At 49.0% G+C, this 24594-nt stretch overlaps 1 protein-coding gene across 1 annotated transcript in view; it reads right to left on the minus strand.

Annotated features, from left to right (window-relative positions):
- LOC133345334 (uncharacterized) overlaps positions 1–17790 on the minus strand; it is a 102185-nt gene extending 84395 nt beyond the window's left edge. Inside the window, exon 1 of the mRNA XM_061556010.1 lies at positions 17696–17790. Coding sequence (XP_061411994.1) covers positions 17696–17775 — 80 coding nt within the window. The 5' untranslated portion in view covers positions 17776–17790. The remainder of the gene's footprint in view (positions 1–17695) is intronic.
- Between the last annotated feature and the right edge of the window lie 6804 nt (positions 17791–24594).

The raw sequence follows: 24594 nt of genomic DNA on the forward strand, positions 1-24594 counted from the left end.
TGTTCCCTCTCACGCCAATGTAACTGGTGTTACCTCTTGCACCATGGTAACTGCTGCTAACTCTCACAACATGGTAACTGCTGTTAACTTTCACATGATACATGCAATTACCTATAACACCATGGTATCTGCTGTTACCTCTAACACCATGGTGGGGTAGAGGGTGTCGTGGAAGGGGTCGTGGAAGGGGTAAGGTAGGAGGTAGTGGAGACGGTAGTGGTGAGGGTAGTTGAGGGGGTGGTAGAGGAGGTAGTGGAAGGGGTGGTGGAGGGGGTGTTGGAGGGGGTAGTGGTGGGGGAAGTGGTGGGGGTAGTAAAGGGGTTAGTGGTGGGGGTAGTGGAGGTGGTATTGGAGGGGGTAGTGGAAGGGGTATGGTAGGGGGTAGTGGAGGGTGGAGGGGGTAGTGGTGGGGGTAGTGGAGGTGTTGTATCCTAACCCTTCTTCCAAAATTGAGATTAATCATATTTGATGAGATTTTTATATATTATCTTTTTACTTGTTTTTTTAATGAATGAAACACACCAAAGCGCAGCAAAATGCAAAACACCAGGTGTTGTTAAGTAATGAACTGGAGGAGGGCTAGGATGGCAGAATTTGCAACCTTGCTTCAAGGAAAGATAAGGCCTGATGAACGGGCACATGTCACCCGTGCAAGGGCAGAGACAGTGGGAGTGTCAGCCAGACATAGTTAAGGCAAAAAGCCCAACCATCCTGCATGGTTTTAAAGTAACGTCAAAATTCGAAATTCAACAACAGAGTAGGCTAAATTATCGATCCTCGCGCTCGCTCAAATTGGAGACCAGGCTGCGAGCTACATCAATGAACCATTGCCCATTTGCTAATCCAATACTGAATGTTAATATTACTGAAGTCAAAACGAATTCTATGACCTCAGCACATGGGCAAATAATAGGGCAGTGTCGACTCAAAGGCAATGGAAGAAAACAGAGGCGCCTTTGTCTAAATCACAACCACAGAAAGCCAGGAATCATCACTGATTGTGTGTTAGGGATTCCGAGCTAGTTAGAACACGTGCACACAGGGGGGAGGTAGAAGTACGCCTTGTCCTCCTGCAGCTGAGGGAACAAAGATAAACAAGTGGGTCAGCTCAAGGCTGTGTGCACAGGGGAGGGAGCTGATTTAAACAACCCTGCACGTCTGAACGTGAGGGGGCCTTTGTCCTGAAATTAAGAATAACACTCCCAGAGCAGAAGGTTGGATGGCCACAGCTGATTTAAAAGAGTGTTGTATATCTCTCAAGGAGGCAGACCCAGCTGAACAACAAGGCTGCGGGGGTCACCAGAAGTTCGCGTTCGCCTAGTTAAGACAAAAAGCTCAATTATTCTGTATTGCTATTAAAGTAACGTTAAAGTCGGAATTTAACAACAGGGTAGGCTAAAGTTATTGATATTCACACCCACTCCAATTAAACCAGGCCACAAGTTACGCCTACTGAACCATCACCATCATTAAGTCAATATGAAATGTTATTTCCATACTTTAATACTTTCTATACAACTCGACCCGAAGCATATGCATGAAAAGACAAAAGTAAAACTTATGAAAAGCCAGGATAACGGGATGAATCACCACCAGGTCAAATATAATACATAATATAAAAACGATGTTAAACCCAGGGTCGGAGAGAAAGGGAGATCCCGGCCGTCTTTGTATCCCCGCAGCGCGGGATAGGAGTGTGTATACGCTCGGGGAAACACCTCCACTTGAGTCAAGCACCACGATGGGAAACGACAGACCTTAGGTTACATACAGAATCATAACTGTGAAATAGTAAGGGACAAATGTTAACTTAAAACTTTTTAACCATTTCTTTGTGCGCCGGGTCGGAGAGAGTGTTGCCCCCCCCTCCAGGTTGTGCGAACAAAGACGCCTATGAGACGATTTGTAACGTCTGTGTTTTGGGTTCATGAAGAAGGCCAAACAAGAGATACTATTGCACCCAGACAGAGAGACGACCTCGAGGCAATTTGTAACATCTGATTGTTTGCTCGTGGGTTTATGGAGGGAGTGTGACAACGGAATATACCGTGGGTGATGCACACAAGGACATACGGACGTACGGACACACACATGGACACACCTGCCTACGGACAAATCCTGACACAGCAAAAATCGAAAGAAGCCCCGCCTTGTGGGCGGGATCCAGGGGGATTTTTTGGCATAAAGGAAAGGATCCTGAGCATTGGAAACTAGTGCGACCAGCGGGTCGGCTCAGGAGCGAGCTCGACCGGGAGGGTCGGCTCAGGAGCGAGTGCGACCAGGAGGGTCGGCTCAGGAGCGAGCTGCGACCAGCGGGTCGGCTCGACTCATCTTCAGCTCGTCTGGGACTCAGCCGAGTTCGATCGGCTTACCAAAGCCGGCTCTCGGGGCTCGACTCAAGCGGCTCCCCATCTCCTCTGCAGGCGGGCAAGACCCGCTTGACAGCTCAACTCGGCCTGCGTGAGTCAACCTCTGCCGAGTCGGAGGTCTCTGCTGCCGCCGGAGTGGTGAGGGTCGCGGTTTGGCGACGACCCAACACTGCACGCTGCGAGCGAGTTGTGGGCGCCACCTACCGACCGGGTTCCGAACTGCGACAGCGTATCAACGGGCATCCGAACCAGTTCACCACGGTGACAGGGGAGCGACTGATACGTATGACGCGCACCGCCCCCTCACCACACGACCACCAGGTGTCTGTTTGACATAAAGAATCGACTCCGAACACTGACTATTCAAGACAACTCTTACCACTCAAACACACTCGAACCCATAAGCCATCCGTGGCTGGGAAGGCATCACAACGAGACCGAGTGATGGCCATCCGTCGTTTATAAGAGTATTCGTAATTTTATCTTTAATATTTAGTGGGCTGTACTCTTAATCGCATAAATTCCCAACAGATCCATCAATACGAACTGATTCTTGGCACCTCCTTCCGCCGAGCCACGCTCACGTGGGGAGTGGTGGCCCACCGGATCCTTATCAGGTGATCTGGTCCCCAATTAGTAAACTTGGTATAAGATAACGATCTTCGGAAAAGGAGCACCGTCGCAGGCCCTTACTCCGAGCCGTTCTGTTGTCAGATAACCTGCCGATGTATCTGTTGAGATTGGTGCCTTTAAGAATAATAACTGTTTTTGATTGTGTTTTTTTATCGCCGTATAATCTTTCAAGTATCTTTCAGTCATAATCGCCGCACGTACTCGCATCCTCTACAGAATATTCAACTGTCCCGTGACCCAAGGTGCTAACAACGTGATAAGGGTTGCGTATGATCAATAAGGAGTGCGGTACTGCGTGAACAATATTGAGTATAATCATTCATTAACGTTAAGGTTTTCTTAGCATAGTATTTGCATATTTTAACGACTCTCTCTCTCACTAACAACCATCGCGTTATGCGGGATCCATGTGCCGTTGTCAAGGTGAAATCAGACAATCGTTGATGATACTGTATTGATGCCGTGTTGACGTTCCGGGATTGAGAGTTCGCATACTATATCATAGTTAAGGTTGAATTAGTAATAAATTGATCAATACAGAAGTGGTTGTGTGATTCTTTCCTGAAATCTATGCATAAGATCTGCTTCTGCGTTGAGATCTGAACTTGGTGACCTTAATAAACACACTAATACATACTCAGTAAATGTTAAAGCGATAACGGGGTGAACCGGGGACCTAAAATATAACCACGAATACACACTCTGGGAATGTTAAAGCGAGAATGAGACGAACCTAGACAACGATGCCGAGTTAATCTAAGTTAATCTTGCATACTTACACCACACCTGCATAACTGCATACGATTAATTGCCTTATTCCGATCGATAACCCACCCTCGTCACCGAGGCGGGGTCTGGTTATCATAACGACTTGCATTATCATAATTACACCCACTCGCATAATTAATACGATTACCTCTCGAATTGGCATAATTAAAATGTGCATAATTACATAAATTAACATATTTCCGGATAATTACACATTTGGCCAAATTTCATTTAATTATTATTATTTTCACTGAATATTCATAACCCACATATACAACATAATAATTTCACCCACGCACGCATACAACATAACAAATTTCGATAACCAACATATACAACATAATGGGTGGCGTCGTCCGGGATCTCTCGCAGACAGTTTATGCATGAATTCAGGAACGAATCACTGATGTGTTAATCAAAGTGTTGTGAACTAACGTTGCCTTGTGATTGTAAACGGGGGTATACAAACAAAACGCGCTCTGAAGGGAAATACCAGAGTAGCAGAGTATAACAAAGACAGCTGGGCTGAGATTATTTGCTCGAGTTGAACTGACGCATCCTGTGATACAATTGTTTATATGTGCTCTGAAGGGGAATTCTAGAGTAACTCACGACGCACATGAGATGTTAGAATTAAGATACACTCTTAAGTCTATTAACCACACTACATAATAGAGATGGCACAGGATCCACAACATTCTGAGTTTGACACACCAACGCATAACACTGATACAGAGTGGACCTCTGAGGAGGAGATGGAATCTATGGAAAAACAATATCGGGAATTTGTGTTAAAACGTACTGGACGGACTGCTAGCCAGCAGACGGAGCAGAGAGACATATGGGAGGGGAGCCATACAGAAGATGTTAAGGCCCATAGAAGGAAACTACTTAAGGACGTGATGAAATGTGGCAAAGCCAAACGTGACGTAAAAATTGCAGAAATAGCGAGGGTAGACTCGTATCTCCTCGCACAGACAGACAGAGAAAGATTATGGAATGAGGAAAAATTTGAAAGGGAGAGACAAGAGAAACTGTCCTTAATGGTGCAGGTAGAGCGTCTGCACGCCCTCGTGAGAGAGAAAGAATCCGCACTAAATGCACCAGTGAAACACCCAGACGTTGATACACAGAACACATACGGGAGTAACAATTTACCACACTCCGAGCCACGTGGACGTAGCCCAGGGCCAGATCCCACAATGAGTATGGCTACTATGCAAAGCAATTTTGATAAAGTAACACCCTCGCAAATCGAGGAGAGAGAAGAGGAAATAATAATACAAACGGGAAAACATGAGGCCGACCACCCCAACGTTAGAGAGAGACAAATAATTAACCCTAAGTCATCAGGATACACTGTAATGATAGAGCGGAAAAGGGCGGAGCTGGTGCAAGACGGGAAACATGACATAAACAGCACACCAGGCAGACGCACGCTACGCAAGTATGGCCGACATGATGCAGATGACAAAGACAGCTCACCAGAGAAACGCACCTCGCACAAACACGACCAACACGACACGGGTAACAGGAGCTCACCAGAGAGACGCACATCACACAAGCATGAGCCATGGGATAAGCAGAAATCACCGAGCCAAATTGACCCACGTAGCAGGTGCAAAAGGCACTACAAAAGTTATGTTAAGCAGAGCCACCGTGATGGTGACGGCTCATCTGACACTGACTCCTCTGACGATGACCAACACGACATGGGTAACAGAGAGAGCTCACCAGAGGGACGCATGACATGTAAAAATCACCCATGCAAAACCACCCGCACCACAGATGACAGAGACAGGAATCCCGATAACCATGAAGCACGAGACAAACATAAATACAACACCTCACCTAGCAGGCACCACACACGTAGTAGGCAGCATGAAGGTCAAGGACAAAAACACTCACCACATAGACACCACTCAAGGAGATCACGCACACCAACCCACAAGCACGAATCACAAGACCCACATAAGGAAAACAAGAGACACAAGCAACGGGACAGATACGAATCCTCGGACAGAGGGAGATCACGACACAGACACGGGACACATGACAACAGTGATAGTGGAGACAAGGGTAGCTCAAGGGAGCACTCCTCAGGAACCGACACCACTGATGACGAACGACACACTTTTAACAGTAAGACACTAAAACTAATGGACAAAGCACTCGTGAGAATTCCCTATTTCGATCCACATAACAAGAACAGGGATATACACACTCACATAGCTACAGTAGAACAGGAGGCTAAGATCCGGGGTCTGGGTAAATCAGCAGAAAAGGCATGTTTATTATCAAGGAGCCTACATGAACCCGCCAGACCATGGGTAGCCTCCCTGCCAAATAGGGTGAAGAGTGACTTTAAACAATTGAGCCGAGCAGTAGTTAAGAGATTTGGGGAATACTCCACACTATCCGAAGGATTGAACGCGGCAAAGTTGATGACCCAGCGTGTAGACGAAGACCCACGAGATTATCTCCTACGCCTTAAGAAAGCATATTACGCAGGGGACGTGGACAATGCCCAGGGAGATAAGACAGTCTTAAAAGTGATGTTCTTCCAATCATTGAGACCTGAAATAGTGAGAATAGTAGGAATGATGTTGGACCCCGAGACTGCCTCCCTACGCCAGATTGAAAGCAAGGCCCACACGGCCTGGGTGAACGGACGGAAAACCACTGGCATAGACAAAACCCACATCGTCACCAGAGATAAAGAATGCCTCGATCTGGAGGGAAGCGAATCTCCAAGGAATAATATTAGCGCCACACGGGGTGGACATGAATTCCCCCAGGAGAGGGCGCCTAACCCAATAGAATCAACACCCGTCCACAACACGCTGAATAACGTTCCACGTGGGGGGAGGAACGAGGCCAGAGGAACCTGGCACCCACAGCCGCCACCACCATGGAATGCAGAAGAGGGCGGAGGCTGGAATTATGGAGGAGGAAGAGCGAGTGACGGGCCATACCTACCCCGCGGAGGCCGACGCCCACCAAACCAGTCCCCATATCGTCCCCCACTGCCGCCTCCACTAGCAATAGGGCATAGACCACCGTTAGCTAACAGGAATCGATATGCTCACCACATTAGGATGGAAAAAGAGCTCCTAGGGAGTATGAAGACTCCCATGCAAGTAGCGAAGGGAAGAATACCAACTATACCCACACAGGAGGAGGACACACCCAGAGCAAAGGTAGCCCAAGTGAACGTAGGGAAGACAAGAAGCCTCGAAGCAATCACCGAAGTGGTACCAGAGGGAAAAGGGTACCATCTGGGGGAATTGATTCCCGTAGGACCAGTCGGACGAGTCCACGTGGAAGTAATACTGCAAGACACCCTGACCAGCCAGGGCCTTTGTGATACTGGAGCAGAAATATCCATGATATCCAGAGAATTATTTGACGAACTCCAGACTGCCCTCCAGAGGAAGAATGAAACACTACAAATGATGCCAAGTAAACTTACCTACTCAGGATGTGAAGGGACCCACATGCGACCATTGGGCAAAGTTATGACGAAATTGACGTTCAACAAAATCAACATGAACCATCCACTATATGTCGTACAATACCCAGGAAAAGAACTGATTATTGGGATCGAACTACTGAATCGCCTGAAACCCATTATGAACCTTGAATCCCGACGAATTTGGGCACAGTCAATGCCGGAGCAACAAAGGGACTCAGAAGATGAAGACGTTATGAGAGACTCCACGGGAATCCAAGTGATAACACAAGAGCTCGACGACCTACCAACGACAATCAGGAACGAAGACGAGCTCCCAGCAGGAATTCGAATCACTCAGCTAATGACTAACAGACTGAGAGAAGACCGAAAGGAAGCCGACTTAGAGTCAGTATCACCAAATGACCGTCCCCTCATGGAGTATATACCGCCCCCTGTAGGCCAAACCGACGAACTGCAAACTGATGAAGGAGAACACAAGGGCAAGAGCGTATTACCCTCGGATGAAGCCAAGGCAACTCAACCGATAGTAACGCAAAAGGAACTTTCAATTGAGCCGCCCGAAACCACGAAGGCCCTAGATCCAAACCAAGAGAAAAGAGTCCTTACAATAGAAGAACAAATAGAACAACAAATTGAAGCAGCAGACGCCCTAGAGAGCGACACTCAACGAGACGAGCTACGACAACTGCTCCAAAAATACAACTCCCTGTTCTCCAAAGACTCCTATGATTGTGGCAAAACCGACCTACATGTGGTATCCATTCCCACACTGGAGGGAGCACCAGCGGTATACGTGAAACAATACAAGATTCCACTGGCCGCCTATGAATCGATCCAAGAAACCCTAGAGAACCTACTCAAAAATAACATAATCCGGGAATGCAACTCGACCTACAACTCACCCATTTGGCCAGTACTAAAACCCACGGGAAAATGGAGACTCACGATTGACTACCGACAACTCAATAAAACAGTTCCCCTATCTCGATGGCCAATGGCAGAAATCGACCACGGTCTCAACCAAATAAAAGGCGCAAAGGTACTCACCACAATGGACCTAGCAAATGGCTTCTGGACCATGCCAGTAAAAGAAACCGATCAATACAAGTTGGCCTTCACCTTCGACGGAATACAGTATACTTGGAATCGCTGCCCGTTCGGATACTCGAACTCACCTGCAGACTTCAACATATTCCTCCACAAGGCGATGGGCGACGCAAAAGAGCGAGGCACCATCGTCTACGTCGACGACATACTAGTCAAGGACTCCTCATGGGAAGAACACCTCGAGAGCCTCCAGCATACCCTCGAGCAGTTAAAGGAAGCAGGCGCAAAGATTTCAATACAAAAAGGACAGTGGGCACGCAAAAGGGTGGACTACCTCGGGCTCCAGGTCGGCACTGAGGGAATGTTACCCCAAACCAAAAGACTTGAAGCCCTCCTCGCACTCAAATCGCCCACCACAGTCACGACCCTTCGGAGCTTCTTAGGGATTTGCAACTACCTTCGACAGTTCGTGGACGACTACGCAGGAATCGTTCGACCCTTAGTTAAACTACTGCAAAAGGACGAACCATGGGAGTGGGAACAGGAAGCCGCAGAAAAAGAATTAAAACGACAGATCACAGAGGCATCCTGCCTAGCATACCCAGAGAAAGGGAAAGAATACTACCTGGAGACCGCATACTCAGATCATAGTATCAGCTCGGTACTGTACCAGAGACAGGAAGCAGAGAAACGAGTTATTGCCTATGCCAGCAAAGCCCTCCGGGGAGTGGAGATGAAGTTCTCCGAGTGTGAGAAGGCGATATTTGGAAACATCTGGGCCATACAATATTTTCGGAACTTGTTGAACGGAGAGAGGATCATCCTGGAAACGAATCATGAATCCTTGGCATACCTCAACAGTAAGAAGATTCGAGAGGGCCGCGTAACCAGCAGCCGAATAGCCAGCTGGGCACTGACACTCCAAGGCCTACCAATCACAGTGAAATACGCAAAAAACAAGAAAAGTCCAATGGCCCAAGGTCTTGCCGATTTACATGATTGTACCTTTGACAGCATAGAAGCAGAGGACGGACAGATACCTCCGGAGGACAACAGGTACCTGCCCTTCAGGAAGGAGACATGTGCCGACCTACCAGTGGTATACATCGATGGATGCTCCAAGATGAAGGAGAACAAGCTTCACGCTGGGTCAGGAGTCATTTGAGAAACTGGCCCACTCACAGGGATTCAAGAGGGATTTCAGCTGGGACCAAAGTCAAACCAGTATGCAGAGTTGGTCGGGGTACACGTCGCTGTCCAGATGGCATCCGATAACCAAATACGGACCATGGTGGTGTGCACTGATTCCAACTACGTACAGCACAGCTTCCTGCACCACCTACCCATATGGAAAAAAAACGAGATGAAGAACCACAGGAATAAACCAATTCACCATCGAGAACTATTCGAGGCCATAGATAAGATGGTTCAGAACAAGGATATGAAGATATTTTGGAAGAAAGTCAAAGGGCACTCCAAGATACCTGGTCAAGAGAAAACTGGGAACGACCAAGCAGATGCCATAGCAAAAGTGGGAAGCCTGGAAGGCACCCCGTGGAAGCTAGAAGACCAAACCGACAGAGACGGACAACAAGAGTCGACGAACCATGACATCGCCGTGATAAGACTGGTCACAAGAAGTGGGAAGAACCCGGCAGAAGCTGGAACCAGAGCCCAATTGAACAGTGCCCAGCCATCCGAAGACCTGGTCACAATACCAAGAGGAACATTCGTACGCATAGGGGACAAGGTATTATATAACCTAGACAAAAGCCTACACCAAGCGGAGGTAGAAATAGTAGACACATTCCGAGGCCACAAGTTTGAGATAAGCAGCACTCTGTCCAACTTGTTGAACAGTAAAGAATTCCATATGGTGAAATTATCCCTCAGCGAATCAGAGATTAACATAACAGATCTTACTTGGGCGACCGAAGAGGCTGGATATCAGCGAAATCAACAGATGGGGATGGGAATCACAGGGGCAACCGGGATGATCATACTAGTCCTGGCTATTCTAACCTTAACATACCATGTGGCCAAAATGAATGCCGAACTTAAAAGACTAATCGCAGGCACAAGCCACCTACCATTCGAGCCCAGGAACAGGGATAGAGCCAAGGCCTGATGATGCCACCCAAGAATAACCGTAGAAACTATATTTTTAACGATATCTCCTATAACACATAGTCAATAGAATAATTTTTCCCTCCCTTATCTTTTTACCTTCCTTTAGAATTTTTTTCTTTTTCTTTTTTCCTCTCTCTTGTCACATATAACCGTGTTAAGTTGTGACACGTACGCGCGCGTTGTAAGGAATAGCAGCAAAACTTGAGGACAATCGATGGTTCATGATGGAAGAAGGGTATGCATATTTTTTTTTTAAAAATAACCCGTGGCCATTTGACCACTGGTCATTTTTAAAAGGGCGGAATGTTGTATCCTAACCCTTCTTCCAAAATTGAGATTAATCATATTTGATGAGATTTTTATATATTATCTTTTTACTTGTTTTTTTAATGAATGAAACACACCAAAGCGCAGCAAAATGCAAAACACCAGGTGTTGTTAAGTAATGAACTGGAGGAGGGCTAGGATGGCAGAATTTGCAACCTTGCTTCAAGGAAAGATAAGGCCTGATGAACGGGCACATGTCACCCGTGCAAGGGCAGAGACAGTGGGAGTGTCAGCCAGACATAGTTAAGGCAAAAAGCCCAACCATCCTGCATGGTTTTAAAGTAACGTCAAAATTCGAAATTCAACAACAGAGTAGGCTAAATTATCGATCCTCGCGCTCGCTCAAATTGGAGACCAGGCTGCGAGCTACATCAATGAACCATTGCCCATTTGCTAATCCAATACTGAATGTTAATATTACTGAAGTCAAAACGAATTCTATGACCTCAGCACATGGGCAAATAATAGGGCAGTGTCGACTCAAAGGCAATGGAAGAAAACAGAGGCGCCTTTGTCTAAATCACAACCACAGAAAGCCAGGAATCATCACTGATTGTGTGTTAGGGATTCCGAGCTAGTTAGAACACGTGCACACAGGGGGGAGGTAGAAGTACGCCTTGTCCTCCTGCAGCTGAGGGAACAAAGATAAACAAGTGGGTCAGCTCAAGGCTGTGTGCACAGGGGAGGGAGCTGATTTAAATAACCCTGCACGTCTGAACGTGAGGGGGCCTTTGTCCTGAAATTAAGAATAACACTCCCAGAGCAGAAGGTTGGATGGCCACAGCTGATTTAAAAGAGTGTTGTATATCTCTCAAGGAGGCAGACCCAGCTGAACAACAAGGCTGCGGGGGTCACCAGAAGTTCGCGTTCGCCTAGTTAAGACAAAAAGCTCAATTATTCTGTATTGCTATTAAAGTAACGTTAAAGTCGGAATTTAACAACAGGGTAGGCTAAAGTTATTGATATTCACACCCACTCCAATTAAACCAGGCCACAAGTTACGCCTACTGAACCATCACCATCATTAAGTCAATATGAAATGTTATTTCCATACTTTAATACTTTCTATACAACTCGACCCGAAGCATATGCATGAAAAGACAAAAGTAAAACTTATGAAAAGCCAGGATAACGGGATGAATCACCACCAGGTCGAATATAATACATAATATAAAAACGATGTTAAACCCAGGGTCGGAGAGAAAGGGAGATCCCGGCCGTCTTTGTATCCCCGCAGCGCGGGATAGGAGTGTGTATACGCTCGGGGAAACACCTCCACTTGAGTCAAGCACCACGATGGGAAACGACAGACCTTAGGTTACATACAGAATCATAACTGTGAAATAGTAAGGGACAAATGTTAACTTAAAACTTTTTAACCATTTCTTTGTGCGCCGGGTCGGAGAGAGTGTTGCCCCCCCCTCCAGGTTGTGCGAACAAAGACGCCTATGAGACGATTTGTAACGTCTGTGTTTTGGGTTCATGAAGAAGGCCAAACAAGAGATACTATTGCACCCAGACAGAGAGACGACCTCGAGGCAATTTGTAACATCTGATTGTTTGCTCGTGGGTTTATGGAGGGAGTGTGACAACGGAATATACCGTGGGTGATGCACACAAGGACATACGGACGTACGGACACACACATGGACACACCTGCCTACGGACAAATCCTGACACAGCAAAAATCGAAAGAAGCCCCGCCTTGTGGGCGGGATCCAGGGGGATTTTTCGGCATAAAGGAAAGGATCCTGAGCATTGGAAACTAGTGCGACCAGCGGGTCGGCTCAGGAGCGAGCTCGACCGGGAGGGTCGGCTCAGGAGCGAGTGCGACCAGGAGGGTCGGCTCAGGAGCGAGCTGCGACCAGCGGGTCGGCTCGACTCATCTTCAGCTCGTCTGGGACTCAGCCGAGTTCGATCGGCTTACCAAAGCCGGCTCTCGGGGCTCGACTCAAGCGGCTCCCCATCTCCTCTGCAGGCGGGCAAGACCCGCTTGACAGCTCAACTCGGCCTGCGTGGGTCAACCTCTGCCGAGTCGGAGGTCTCTGCTGCCGCCGGAGTGGTGAGGGTCGCGGTTTGGCGACGACCCAACACTGCACGCTGCGAGCGAGTTGTGGGCGCCACCTACCGACCGGGTTCCGAACTGCGACAGCGTATCAACGGGCATCCGAACCAGTTCACCACGGTGACAGGGGAGCGACTGATACGTATGACGCGCACCGCCTCCTCACCACACGACCACCAGGCGTCTGTTTGACATAAAGAATCGACTCCGAACACTGACTATTCAAGACAACTCTTACCACTCAAACACACTCGAACCCATAAGCCATCCGTGGCTGGGAAGGCATCACAACGAGACCGAGTGATGGCCATCCGTCGTTTATAAGACTATTCGTAATTTTATCTTTAATATTTAGTGGGCTGTACTCTTAATCGCATAAATTCCCAACAGATCCATCAATACGAACTGATTCTTGGCACCTCCTTCCGCCGAGCCACGCTCACGTGGGGAGTGGTGGCCCACCGGATCCTTATCAGGTGATCTGGTCCCCAATTAGTAAACTTGGTATAAGATAACGATCTTCGGAAAAGGAGCACCGTCGCAGGCCCTTACTCCGAGCCGTTCTGTTGTCAGATAACCTGCCGATGTATCTGTTGAGATTGGTGCCTTTAAGAATAATAACTGTTTTTGATTGTGTTTTTTTATCGCCGTATAATCTTTCAAGTATCTTTCAGTCATAATCGCCGCACGTACTCGCATCCTCTACAGAATATTCAACTGTCCCGTGACCCAAGGTGCTAACAACGTGATATGGGTTGCGTATGATCAATAAGGAGTGCGGTACTGCGTGAACAATATTGAGTATAATCATTCATTAACGTTAAGGTTTTCTTAGCATAGTATTTGCATATTTTAACGACTCTCTCTCTCACTAACAACCATCGCGTTATGCGGGATCCATGTGCCGTTGTCAAGGTGAAATCAGACAATCGTTTATGATACTGTATTGATGCCGTGTTGACGTTCCGGGATTGAGAGTTCGCATACTATATCATAGTTAAGGTTGAATTAGTAATAAATTGATCAATACAGAAGTGGTTGTGTGATTCTTTCCTGAAATCTATGCATAAGATCTGCTTCTGCGTTGAGATCTGAACTTGGTGACCTTAATAAACACACTAATACATACTCAGTAAATGTTAAAGCGATAACGGGGTGAACCGGGGACCTAAAATATAACCACGAATACACACTCTGGGAATGTTAAAGCGAGAATGAGACGAACCTAGACAACGATGCCGAGTTAATCTAAGTTAATCTTGCATACTTACACCAAACCTGCATAACTGCATACGATTAATTGCCTTATTCCGATCGATAACCCACCCTCGTCACCGAGGCGGGGTCTGGTTATCATAACGACTTGCATTATCATAATTACACCCACTCGCATAATTAATACGATTACCTCTCGAATTGGCATAATTAAAATGTGCATAATTACATAAATTAACATATTTCCGGATAATTACACATTTGGCCAAATTTCATTTAATTATTATTATTTTCACTGAATATTCATAACCCACATATACAACATAATAATTTCACCCACGCACGCATACAACATAACAAATTTCGATAACCAACATATACAACAGAGGGGCTAGTCGAGGTGGTAGTGGAGGTGGTAGTGGAGGGGGTAGTGGAGGGGGTATGGTAGGGGGTAGTGGAGGGTGGAGGGGGTAGTGGAGGGGGTGGTGGTGGGGTTGGTGGTGGGGGTAGTGGTGGGGGTGGTGGAGGGGGTAATAGTGGGGGTAGTGGAGGGGGTAGTGGTGGGGGTGGTGGAGGGCGAGTGGAGGTGGTAGTGGAGGTGGTAGTGGAGGGGGTCGGGGAGGGGGTAGTGGAAGGTGTATGGTAGGGAGTAGTGGAGATTGGAGGGGGTAGTGGAGGGAGTAGTGGTGGGGGTGGGGATGGTGGAGGGGGTGGTGGAGGGGGTGGTGGAGCCATTGCAGCTGCATGAGACTGGCTCATGCAGCTGCAATAGCTGCCTTGTATACACGGTCCAGACCTCTTCAGAGACCCTAGCTGACAGAGGAGATGTTCAGGCTGGATGAAAAAAAATTCGTCTGGCCCATTCTCATCGTCTACAGCATCCCACATCAGAGAATGAGGAGGCTTACTGCAATTTTCTCTCGGAGGTTCAGAGAGCCGTGAGGCACTGCAAGGACGGGTGGTGGTCGCGGGTTGCTGAGGAGATGGAATCTGCCTCAGTGGCCCGCGATCACAAATCACTCTTTAATTCCATAAAAAAAGTAACTTATAGTGTCACACCTATCACCATCATTAGGGGAAAGAACGTTCATCCAATCTCCGACCCCCAGAAACAGGTTTGCAGATTTGCTGAGCATTTCTGTGAGGTCTTGGGGGAAGGGAAATCCCTCAGCCTGGAAAACATCATGGGGGGAAAGTGAAGATGACCCTGCTGAGGCTGCGGTGACTCAAATATTGTAGTCACCCCCGTGAGTGGCTGGCTGAGGTGCCATCTGTTGAGGAAGTACTGAAGGCGATCCAGAGTCTGAGACCAGGAAAGGCACCGGGCAGAGAAGATCTCCCAAGCTAAATGCTGAGGGAGGGTGGCATTTGCGCACAGACTGCCCTACATGACATCATAACAACAGTCTGGACCACTGGGGGACCGCACAGACTGTAACAACTACAGTGGCATCTCACTCCTCAGTGTGCCGGGAAAGGTCCTGGCAAGGATTATTCAATATCGCCTCACCAGGAATGCTGAGGAGAGGCGTGCGGAGCCCCAATGCAGTTTCAGGAAAGGGCGGTCCTGCACACATGCCATATTTTCTGTGTCTGCTACAGCAAAGTTGTAAGGAATTCCAACAAGACCTACATCTCTGCTTGACCTGTTCAAGACCTATGATACCATCAGTAGGTCTGGGCTCTGGGTTGTTCTTCGTGCTTTTGGAGTCCCTGACTCTCTGCTCACGATCATTAAGGACCTTCATGATAGTGAGTAGGCCCGGGTAAAACTACGTGGCCGGGAGTCGGAGCCATTCCCTGTTCACCTTGAAGTGCGACAGGGATTTCCTCTGGCTCCCACACTATTTAACATCTATTTCGACCATGTAGTTCGTGAAGCCTTCGATGGCTATACCGGAGGAATTTCCATCTGGTACAGATACAATGGGAGGCTGATCGATACCCGGGTGCATTCAAGGGATGGCTCCCTATTGGTCAGCCATGTTATGTATGCCGATGATCTGGTAATTGCTGCTCACTCAGAGGAGGAGTTAAGAGTCGCTGCTGCTGAACCTGGAGCGTGCTACTCAGAGGTGGGTCCTTATCATCAGCCCCACCAAAACTAAGCACCTGCCTGGGTATGTTGTACCATTGGACACTCCACCCCCACAACTCCCAGTTGGTGATGGGGCAGTTGTGAAGAGAGTGGAGATTTTCCCATACCTGAGCAGTGTGCTTATGACCGGCTTCTGTTTGGCAGCAGAAGTCTCACTCTAAATCAGTCGAGCAGCATCATCTTTTCATCGGTTGCGCAACGCTGTGTGGAAGCTACCTGGTCTGTCGCTCCACACGAAGCCTCAGGTCTTCTCAGCCACAGTCATGTCCTCCCTTCTCTACGCTTGCGAAACATGGATCCCCCTAATGGAACATCTTCGCCGGTTAGATAAATTTAGGCTGGCCTGCCTACGATCCATGCTGGGTTTATCCAGGGGGGTGGTGAAGGGGGTAGTGGAGGGGGGTGTTGAAGGGGGGTGGTGGAGGGGGGTGGTGGAGGTGGTGGAGGGGGTAGTGGAGGGGGTAGTGGAAGTGGGGGTAGTGGAGGGGGTAGTGGAAGTGGGGGCATTGGTGGGGGGGGGGGGGGACTTCAGGACCACAGTCCCTCTCAGAGCTGCAAGGCCACAAGATATTTGGCCACCTTTCAAATATTCCACCATCGACTCCGATACGATTCCCGAGTGTGTGGGTCGCGATGTTGGTGCTGTTACTCTACTGTCAGGTCTCTCAATTCTGTCGCACACCAGGGACATGGCACTTGCTTCAATGATGAAGAAACCACACAAATAATGCACGCGGATGTACATGCACACACCAAGAGAAACACGCAAGTAGTGGGAATTATACAGATTAACAGGGACACAAAGATGTAGGCACAGAGAGGCAACACGGAGAGACAGAGAAAGACGAGACAAGGGGCAGAGAGAAGTGGAGAGAGATGCAGAGGCGTGTATACATGGAGAGTCAGAGCATGATGGAGTGATGAGCAGACACAAAAACAAATATCCCCCCGTATAGCCTGAACAGTGCTGTTAACGAGGGGGTGGGTGTCCAACACCACACCGGGCCGCCTTTTTCTTCCCAGTGGCGAAGTTTGCACACCGCACCAGATACTCATTTTGAGGCTGAATCGACCTAGGGGAGGCCCATGACCGGTTCAGATAATCGTCATCGGTGTTGGCCATGGTCGGGAATCAAACTCGGGTCTCCGGGTTCGTAGCGCGGCGTCGACCGCTACGCCGCCGCTCCACTACCCCAGCGGCGTGCACAGTGACACACTGCGTGGTGGTGAACAGTGACACACTGCGTGGTGGTGCATAGTGACACACTGCGTGGTGGTGCACAGCGACGCACTCTGTGGCGGTGCACGGCGACACGTAGAGTGGGGCACTGCCGCTCTCCACGCGTCGCCTCGCACAGCTCAGATGCACGGCCGCATCCTGCGGAGAGAACCCCGTTGCTGACGCTAACTTAGCCACTTAGCCCCCCCTTGTGTGTGGGATCACGTCCTCGTGCTCAGGAGAGGAATGATGCAAAGAGGTCAGCGACTCATCGCTGGAAAAGTTGGACGCTCGGCCGTCTCTGAACCCCGAGGTCTCCATCTCTCGCAATCCTCGCTGCGTCCCTCACCTGCTGCCGCCGTCGAGCTTCTTGATGTCGTCGAGGCATCGCCGCACCAGCAGCTTGTGGGCCTCCACTTCTGCCGCCATCGTCTCCTGAGGCACAAGCGACACCGCGGACAGCTCGCACCGCGCGCCGCCCGTCAACCGGCGTGCTCGGTCGACGCGCGTCGCCACCGGGGCCGAAGCAGCTCGTGAGGCCCCCTCGTAGTTCGTAGGCCCTCCTCTAGACCCTCCGTTCCACGTCGAAGTAACAGCGGAGTGACGAGAGCGTGGCCAGTTTAACACGCAGCCTGTCGTGACCAATATGATCAGTAATAGAGGTGTTCTGGTTGAGCGTAAATTTACGCGATCTCACCCAGAACACCTCTCGTGGGTAGCGCGACCATCGGACTTTATTGGTGACTTTGCCACAGCAGCTCAAGTGAGCAGGGAAAATGTTTTAAGAGATGAGTGCAGTGATTTGTGTTTAATGAATTCACCACGAGTGGAATGTGCACATTTTACTTGGCTAAATAAATAAATAAAGTTTAATGACTTCACCTTTTCCTGCGCCCTTCCCTCTTATCAGCCATAGGCCGCCTTAACCTGAACGTGGCCCTGGTCACACCAAACAGCGCATCGCCCTGATGCACGATGCACACAGCGTGACACCGCTAGCACTGTGCACGCAACACCATCGTCACTATGTCGTAAAAGACGTTCCCTGTCTCGATGACCTGGGTCCAGTGCGGAAGAGAGTGAGAGGGGACAGGGAGGTGAGGGAGGGAGATGAGAAAGACTTTGACTTTTAAACAACTTTTATTGCTGCCAGCAGCAAAAGCACTGGAGGCAATTTCAATATGAAATACACAAAGTCACCAGCAAACAAAAGAAAACAAACGTTACAAATCGACGTGCTATGGCGCTGAAAGCACCGCGCACAATACAAAAGACAAGTCACGTGGTTGTGGTGGTGGTCATCGCGCACGCCACGGTGACGAGCGAGCGCTTCAGAAGGTGAACATGAGGGTGCCGTCCACGCTGGTGCAGAGGGCCTTTCCGGCTCCCCAGCGTTCGAAGAAGACGTGCACATCACCAACGTGTGTGTGTTATGCGTGCTCCTGCCGGAGCCGCACCTTAAGCAGGCATCTGAACACTGGAAGCATAGAGCAGCCGTCAGTGTCACCCTCCAGCATCTTTTTTCTCGTTCTGTACACCGCCATGGTTTGAGCCGCTGGCAGTGTAAGTACTGGTGGGGCAGATCCTCCCTGGCACCGCAGGAAATGCACACGTCTGTTACTCCTGGCGAGATTCGGCTGAGCCAGACGGCCGATGGCAACGTGCAGTGTGCCAACCTCCATTGGAGGTCACCGCAGCGTTTGGCTACGGGAGACTTGTACATTTGTTTCCACTGAGGGGCGGCCACAATGAGGGGAGAGAAATGGTCTCTCCATTTTGTGTCCGGTAGGTCGGCCAGGTCCCGGGAACGCAGCACCTTTATGCAGCACGTGTAGAGCGCTGTGTTTGGAGCACTCTTGAGGGGCACGTTCCTGCAGCCTCGGAGCTTCAGTAGCTTGCCGGAGTCGCTGTGGCCAGGGGGCTTCGCGCAGGAGAAGCACAACTCCGGGAAAGAGGAGGAGGGAGGGGGAGGTCCGCCACCATCCCCCGGTGCCTCCAGCTTCAGGTGCAGCTCCTTCATGGCGCGGAGCACGTCCCGCAGCAGCTTCTCCCCGGCGAGCATGGAGCGGAGCCCTGCGGTGTTGGCGATCTCAGCTGCGGTCTTCCACTTGGGCTGGTGGGTCTGCACGAGGTGGAATACTTTTCGCAGCCCTGCTGATGTGAGGCATAGAGCCAGGGTCCTCTCTCCTCTGATTCCCTGGAAAAGGTTGTTGCAGAACACGGGCTCGTTCAGGAACTGCGCGAGGTCGTAGGGCGCGCGTGTTCTGCTCAACTCGAAGCTCCGCAACGCGTCCAAGAGGCTCTGGTGATAACTTGGCAGCCTCGTATAATCGACCAGGCTCAAGTCCATCAGGAAGAGCTCCTTTCCGTACCCCAGGCACCCCCCTGCATTTCTCAGCAGGGCGAGGGCCGGCGACTTCCAGGGTAGTTCCTCCCAGTCGTACAGCAGCCGCCTGACGGTCATGACCCTGAAACTCATGACCCTGGCGGCGACGTCCACCAGACCCTGGCCGCCCTTGCTCACCGGCAGGCGGAGAACGCCCGGCCTGAGCCAGTGCTTCCCGTGCCAGACGAAGTGAGCGAGTGGGAGAGAAAGAGGGAGGCAGCGGGGGGAGGTGAGGGAGACGGGGGAGAGGGAGGAAGGAAGACGAGGGAGATGGAGAGAGGAGCAGTGACAGAGAGGAAGAGGCCGTAATTATTAAAAAAATTGGGGGGGGACACATCCCCCCCAATATTCAAATATGCTCAAAATGTCCCCCCCAATATATTGCTATAAAAAAGAATTGCTATGCTATGTAAATAAAAACAACAAGTTGCTAAACCTTGGCCACAATATCTGGACTTGTCTTCAAATAAATCAATGCATAGATTTCTGTTTACAGTGAGGGAAAAAAGTATTTGATCCCCTGCTGATTTTGTACGTTTGCCCACTGACAAAGAAATGATCAGTCTATAATTTTAATGGTAGGTTTATTTGAACAGTGATAAACAGAATAACAACAAAATCCAGAAAAACGCATGTCAAAAATGTTATAAATTGATTTGCATTTTAATGAGGGAAATAAGTATTTGACCCCTCTGCAATACAGGACTTAGTACTTGGTGGCAAAACCCTTGTTGGCAATCACAGAGGTCAGACGTTTCTTGTCGTTGGCCACCAGGTTTGCACACATCTCAGGAGGGATTATGTCCCACTCCTCTTTGCAGATCTTCTCCAAGTCATTAAGGTTTCGAGTCTGACGTTTGGCAACTCGAACCTTCAGCTCCCTCCACAGATTTTCTATGGGATTAAGGTCTGGAGACTGACTAGGCCACTCCAGGACCTTAATGTGCTTCTTCTTGAGCCACTCCTTTGTTGCCTTGGCCGTGTGTTTTGGGTCATTGTCATGCTGGAATACCCATCCACGACCCATTTTCAATGCCCTGGCTGAGGGAAGGAGGTTCTCACCCAATATTTGACGGTACATGGCCCCATCCATCATCCCTTTGATGCGTTGAATTTGTCCTGTCCCCTTAGCAGAAAAACACCCCCAAAGCATAATGTTTCCACCTCCATGTTTGACGGTGGGGATGGTATTCTTGGGGTCATAGGCAGCATTCCTCCTCCTCCAAACACGGCGAGTTGAGTTGATGCCAAAGAGCTCCATTTTGGTCTCATCTGACCACAACACGTTCACCCAGTTGTCCTCTGAATCATTCAGATGTTCATTGGCAAACTTCAGACGGGCATGTATATGTGCTTTCTTGAGCAGGGGGACCTTGCGGGCGCTGCAGGATTTCAGTCCTTCACGGCGTAGTGTGTTACCAACTGTTTTCTTGGTGACAATGGTCCCAGCTGCCTTGAGATTATTGACAAGATCCTCCCGTGTAGTTCTGGGCTGATTCCTCACCGTTCACATGATCATTGCAACTCCACGAGGTGAGATCTTGCATGGAGCCCCAGGTCGAGGAAGATTGACAGTTCTATTGTGTTTCTTCCATTTGCGAAAAATCGCACCAACTGTTGTCACCTTCTCACAAAGCTGCTTGGCGATGGTCTTGTAGCATATTCCAGCCTTGTGCAGGTCTACAATCTTGTCCCTGACATCCTTGGAGAGCTCTTTGGTCTTGGCCATGGTGGAGAGTTTGGAATCTGATTGATTGTTTCTGTGAACATGTGTCTTTTATACAGGTAACAAGCTGAGATTAGGAGCACTCCCTTTAAGAGTGTGCTCCTAATCTCAGCTCGTTACCTGTATAAAAGACACCTGGGAGCCAGAAATCTTTCTGATTTAGAGGGGGTCAAATACTTATTTCCCTAATTAAAATGCAAATCAATTTATAACATTTTTGACATTCGTTTTTCTGGATTTTGTTGTTGTTATTCTGTCTCTCACTGTTCAAATAAACCTACCATTAAAATTATAGACTGATCATTTCTTTGTCAGTGGGCAAACGTACAAAATCAGCAGGGGATCAAATACTTTTTTTCCCTCACTGTACAAGGCGCTTTGAAACAATAATAACATTTTACATACGATGGGAGTGGTACCATTTTATATACACCTACAGCATGCGCTCCTACAGCAACTGCAGCACGTACACCTACATCACGTGCACCTACAGCAAGCGCACCTACATCACGCGCACCTACAGCACGCGCACCTACAGCACGTGCACCTGTCTACACTACCTCTCTCTCACTGCTCCTTTCACTGTCTTCCTCACCTGTCCCCTTGTCCCACTCACCTGTCTCCTTGTCCTGCTCACCTGTTCCGCGTCTCCTCCTCCTCACCTGCGCCCCCCCCCCCCCTCAGCGCCTCTCACCCCTCTGGGGAATTTTCGAAGCGGCGCGGGTCCTGGTCGGGTTGAGAGAAACGCCGCGGAAATCCCCTTCGCCAGGGGACCAATCAGAGCGCGCGACGAGCCCCGTTGCCCCGCTCCGATTGGTCGCTGCCTTGGCACGTAAACACATTTTGGTTGAATCTTGATTTGAAGATGTCGTGGACTGCAGGAATTCATATTGTTTGGGTGTTTCGGTAAAGTCAGGTAGAACAATAAAAAAAACTACGACGTTTTGATCGCAACACAAGCAATCGTCGTTCTCCTGATGAAGTTTGCTTGTGTTGCGATAGAAACGTCGTAGTTTTTTTTGTAAATCTTTTTGCTCTACGTAACTTTACTGAAACCCCGAACTAATATGTACACATTTAATAAAATGTGTATTATTGAAGTAAGTAATACAATGTAATGGAAATAAACTAATAAACTGCACTGTCATTGCAGGATCATCACTCACAATCTTTATTTAGGCCGGAAGGAGGAACCCGATGAGCTCTGATGCTCTTTTATCACAGATATCTTGTACGAGGGGTGGGTCAGAATGTTACAACAAGCGATACGACAAGCGATAGGAGTGCAAAGTATAGGAGAGGTAAGCAAGTCACTAAAATACATAAAAACAAAGTATAGACGTAAAAACAACGTATAGGAGTATAAATTGCAAAAGTATTCATCGGAGGTCCGAGAGAAGGTGGCTATTTTGTATCACAACATTGAAAGCAACACATCGAAACGAAATCATCGATGTTCAGTTATCGCATACATCAACAAAGAATATCAACAATGATGTAAAGCTCTGATGTATTGGGACCAAAACATCGATGCTACTGATGCGTCAGTGTTTTCCCTGACGTCATTCCCAGCAGATATGAAGACACAAGCACGTGACTGGGGTAGCTATGGTTCCCACTGCTGCAGTGGCGAGCCTCTGGCTTGGTGGACAAGGTCTGCGTACCGAGCTGTCCACCTCTGGCTTGGTGGACAAGGTCTGCGTGTCGAGTTGTCCACCTCTGGCTTGGTGGACAAGGTCAGCAGGCAGAGCTGTCCACCTCTGGCTTGGTGGACAAGGTCTGCAGGCCGAGTTGTCCACCTCTGGCTGGGTGGACAAGGTCTGCGTGCCGAGTTGCCCACCTCTGGCTTGGTGGACAAGGTCTGCGTGCTGAGCTGTCCACCTCTGGCTTGGTGGACAAGGTCTGCGTGCCGAGTTGTCCACCTCTGGCTTGGTGGACAAGGTCTGCGTGCTGAGCTGTCACCTCTGGCTTGGTGGACAAGGTCTGCGTGCTGAGCTGTCCACCTCTGGCTTGGTGGACAAGGTCTGCGTGCCGAGCTGTCCACCTCTGGCTTGGTGGACAAGGTCTGCGTGTCAAGCTGTCCACCTCTGGCTTGGTGGACAAGGTCAGCAGGCCGAGCTGTCCACCTCTGGCTTGGTGGACAAGGTCTGCGTGCCGAGCTGACGGAAGATGTTGGACAAGTCGATCGGCAAGAAATGAGTCACTGAGTAGACAATGAACACACAAACTCAGCACATTCGTCATTAACACTGCCCATCTCATATTTATTTACTTCCCTCTCAAGCCCACAGGCGTATTGACGACTGCTGAGTCTGTGTTCATTGTGCACCACTGCCGGAATCAGAATGTTTGTTATTTATCCTGGAGTCAATCCGATGAGCTATGAAGCTCTTTGTCACAGGTGGAGCAGCAAGTTAGGACGACAACACAGAAACTGCCACGCGGCTTCAACCAAATAATTTGTCCACAAACCCTCGCAGAGACGTCACTGCCGGGCAAACCGCGGGGATCTCCACTGGCGGGGTCACGGGGTCACGTGGTCGACTCTGAGCGCCCGACACAAATCACTTTGGCAAAGGTGATTTGTGTCTTCGATCCTTATCACCCGTGCAGCGACACCTTGATGTGTTCATGCGCCGTGTTACTGAGGGACGACTCCCTGTTGTCTTGCTGTGGTCTGGGACTGCTGCTGTTGTTGTTTGCTGCCTTGCCCAAGGTTGCATTCAGTGTTGAAAGATCGGCAGTAGTCTATGTACTCATGCAATGTTTACTTCTATACTTTATGTATTTTATTAATTTTATTCACTTGTTTACCTTTCCTCGACTTTGCACTCCTATCGTGTTTTTGATTGTTGTTGTAACTCGCTGACCACGTGTCCCTACTGGACATCTGTGACAAAGCGCTTCATAGCTCACCGGATTCCTCCAGGATAAATACAGATACATACTCTGAGTTAGCCACACACACACGTAGATTTAACCACACGTGAATTAAACAACACGTAGATTTAACCACACGTAGATTAAACCACGCGTAGATTTAATCACACGCACATTAAACCACACGTAAATTTAACTACATGTAGATTTTACAACACACAAACGTGCTGCAGCACTGCGCACATGAAGCGGGAGT

The sequence above is a fragment of the Lethenteron reissneri genome, chromosome 21 (assembly GCF_015708825.2).
Source record: "Lethenteron reissneri isolate LAM-NWPU_2019-01 chromosome 21, ASM1570882v1, whole genome shotgun sequence".
NCBI classification, from domain to species: Eukaryota; Metazoa; Chordata; class Hyperoartia; order Petromyzontiformes; family Petromyzontidae; genus Lethenteron; species Lethenteron reissneri.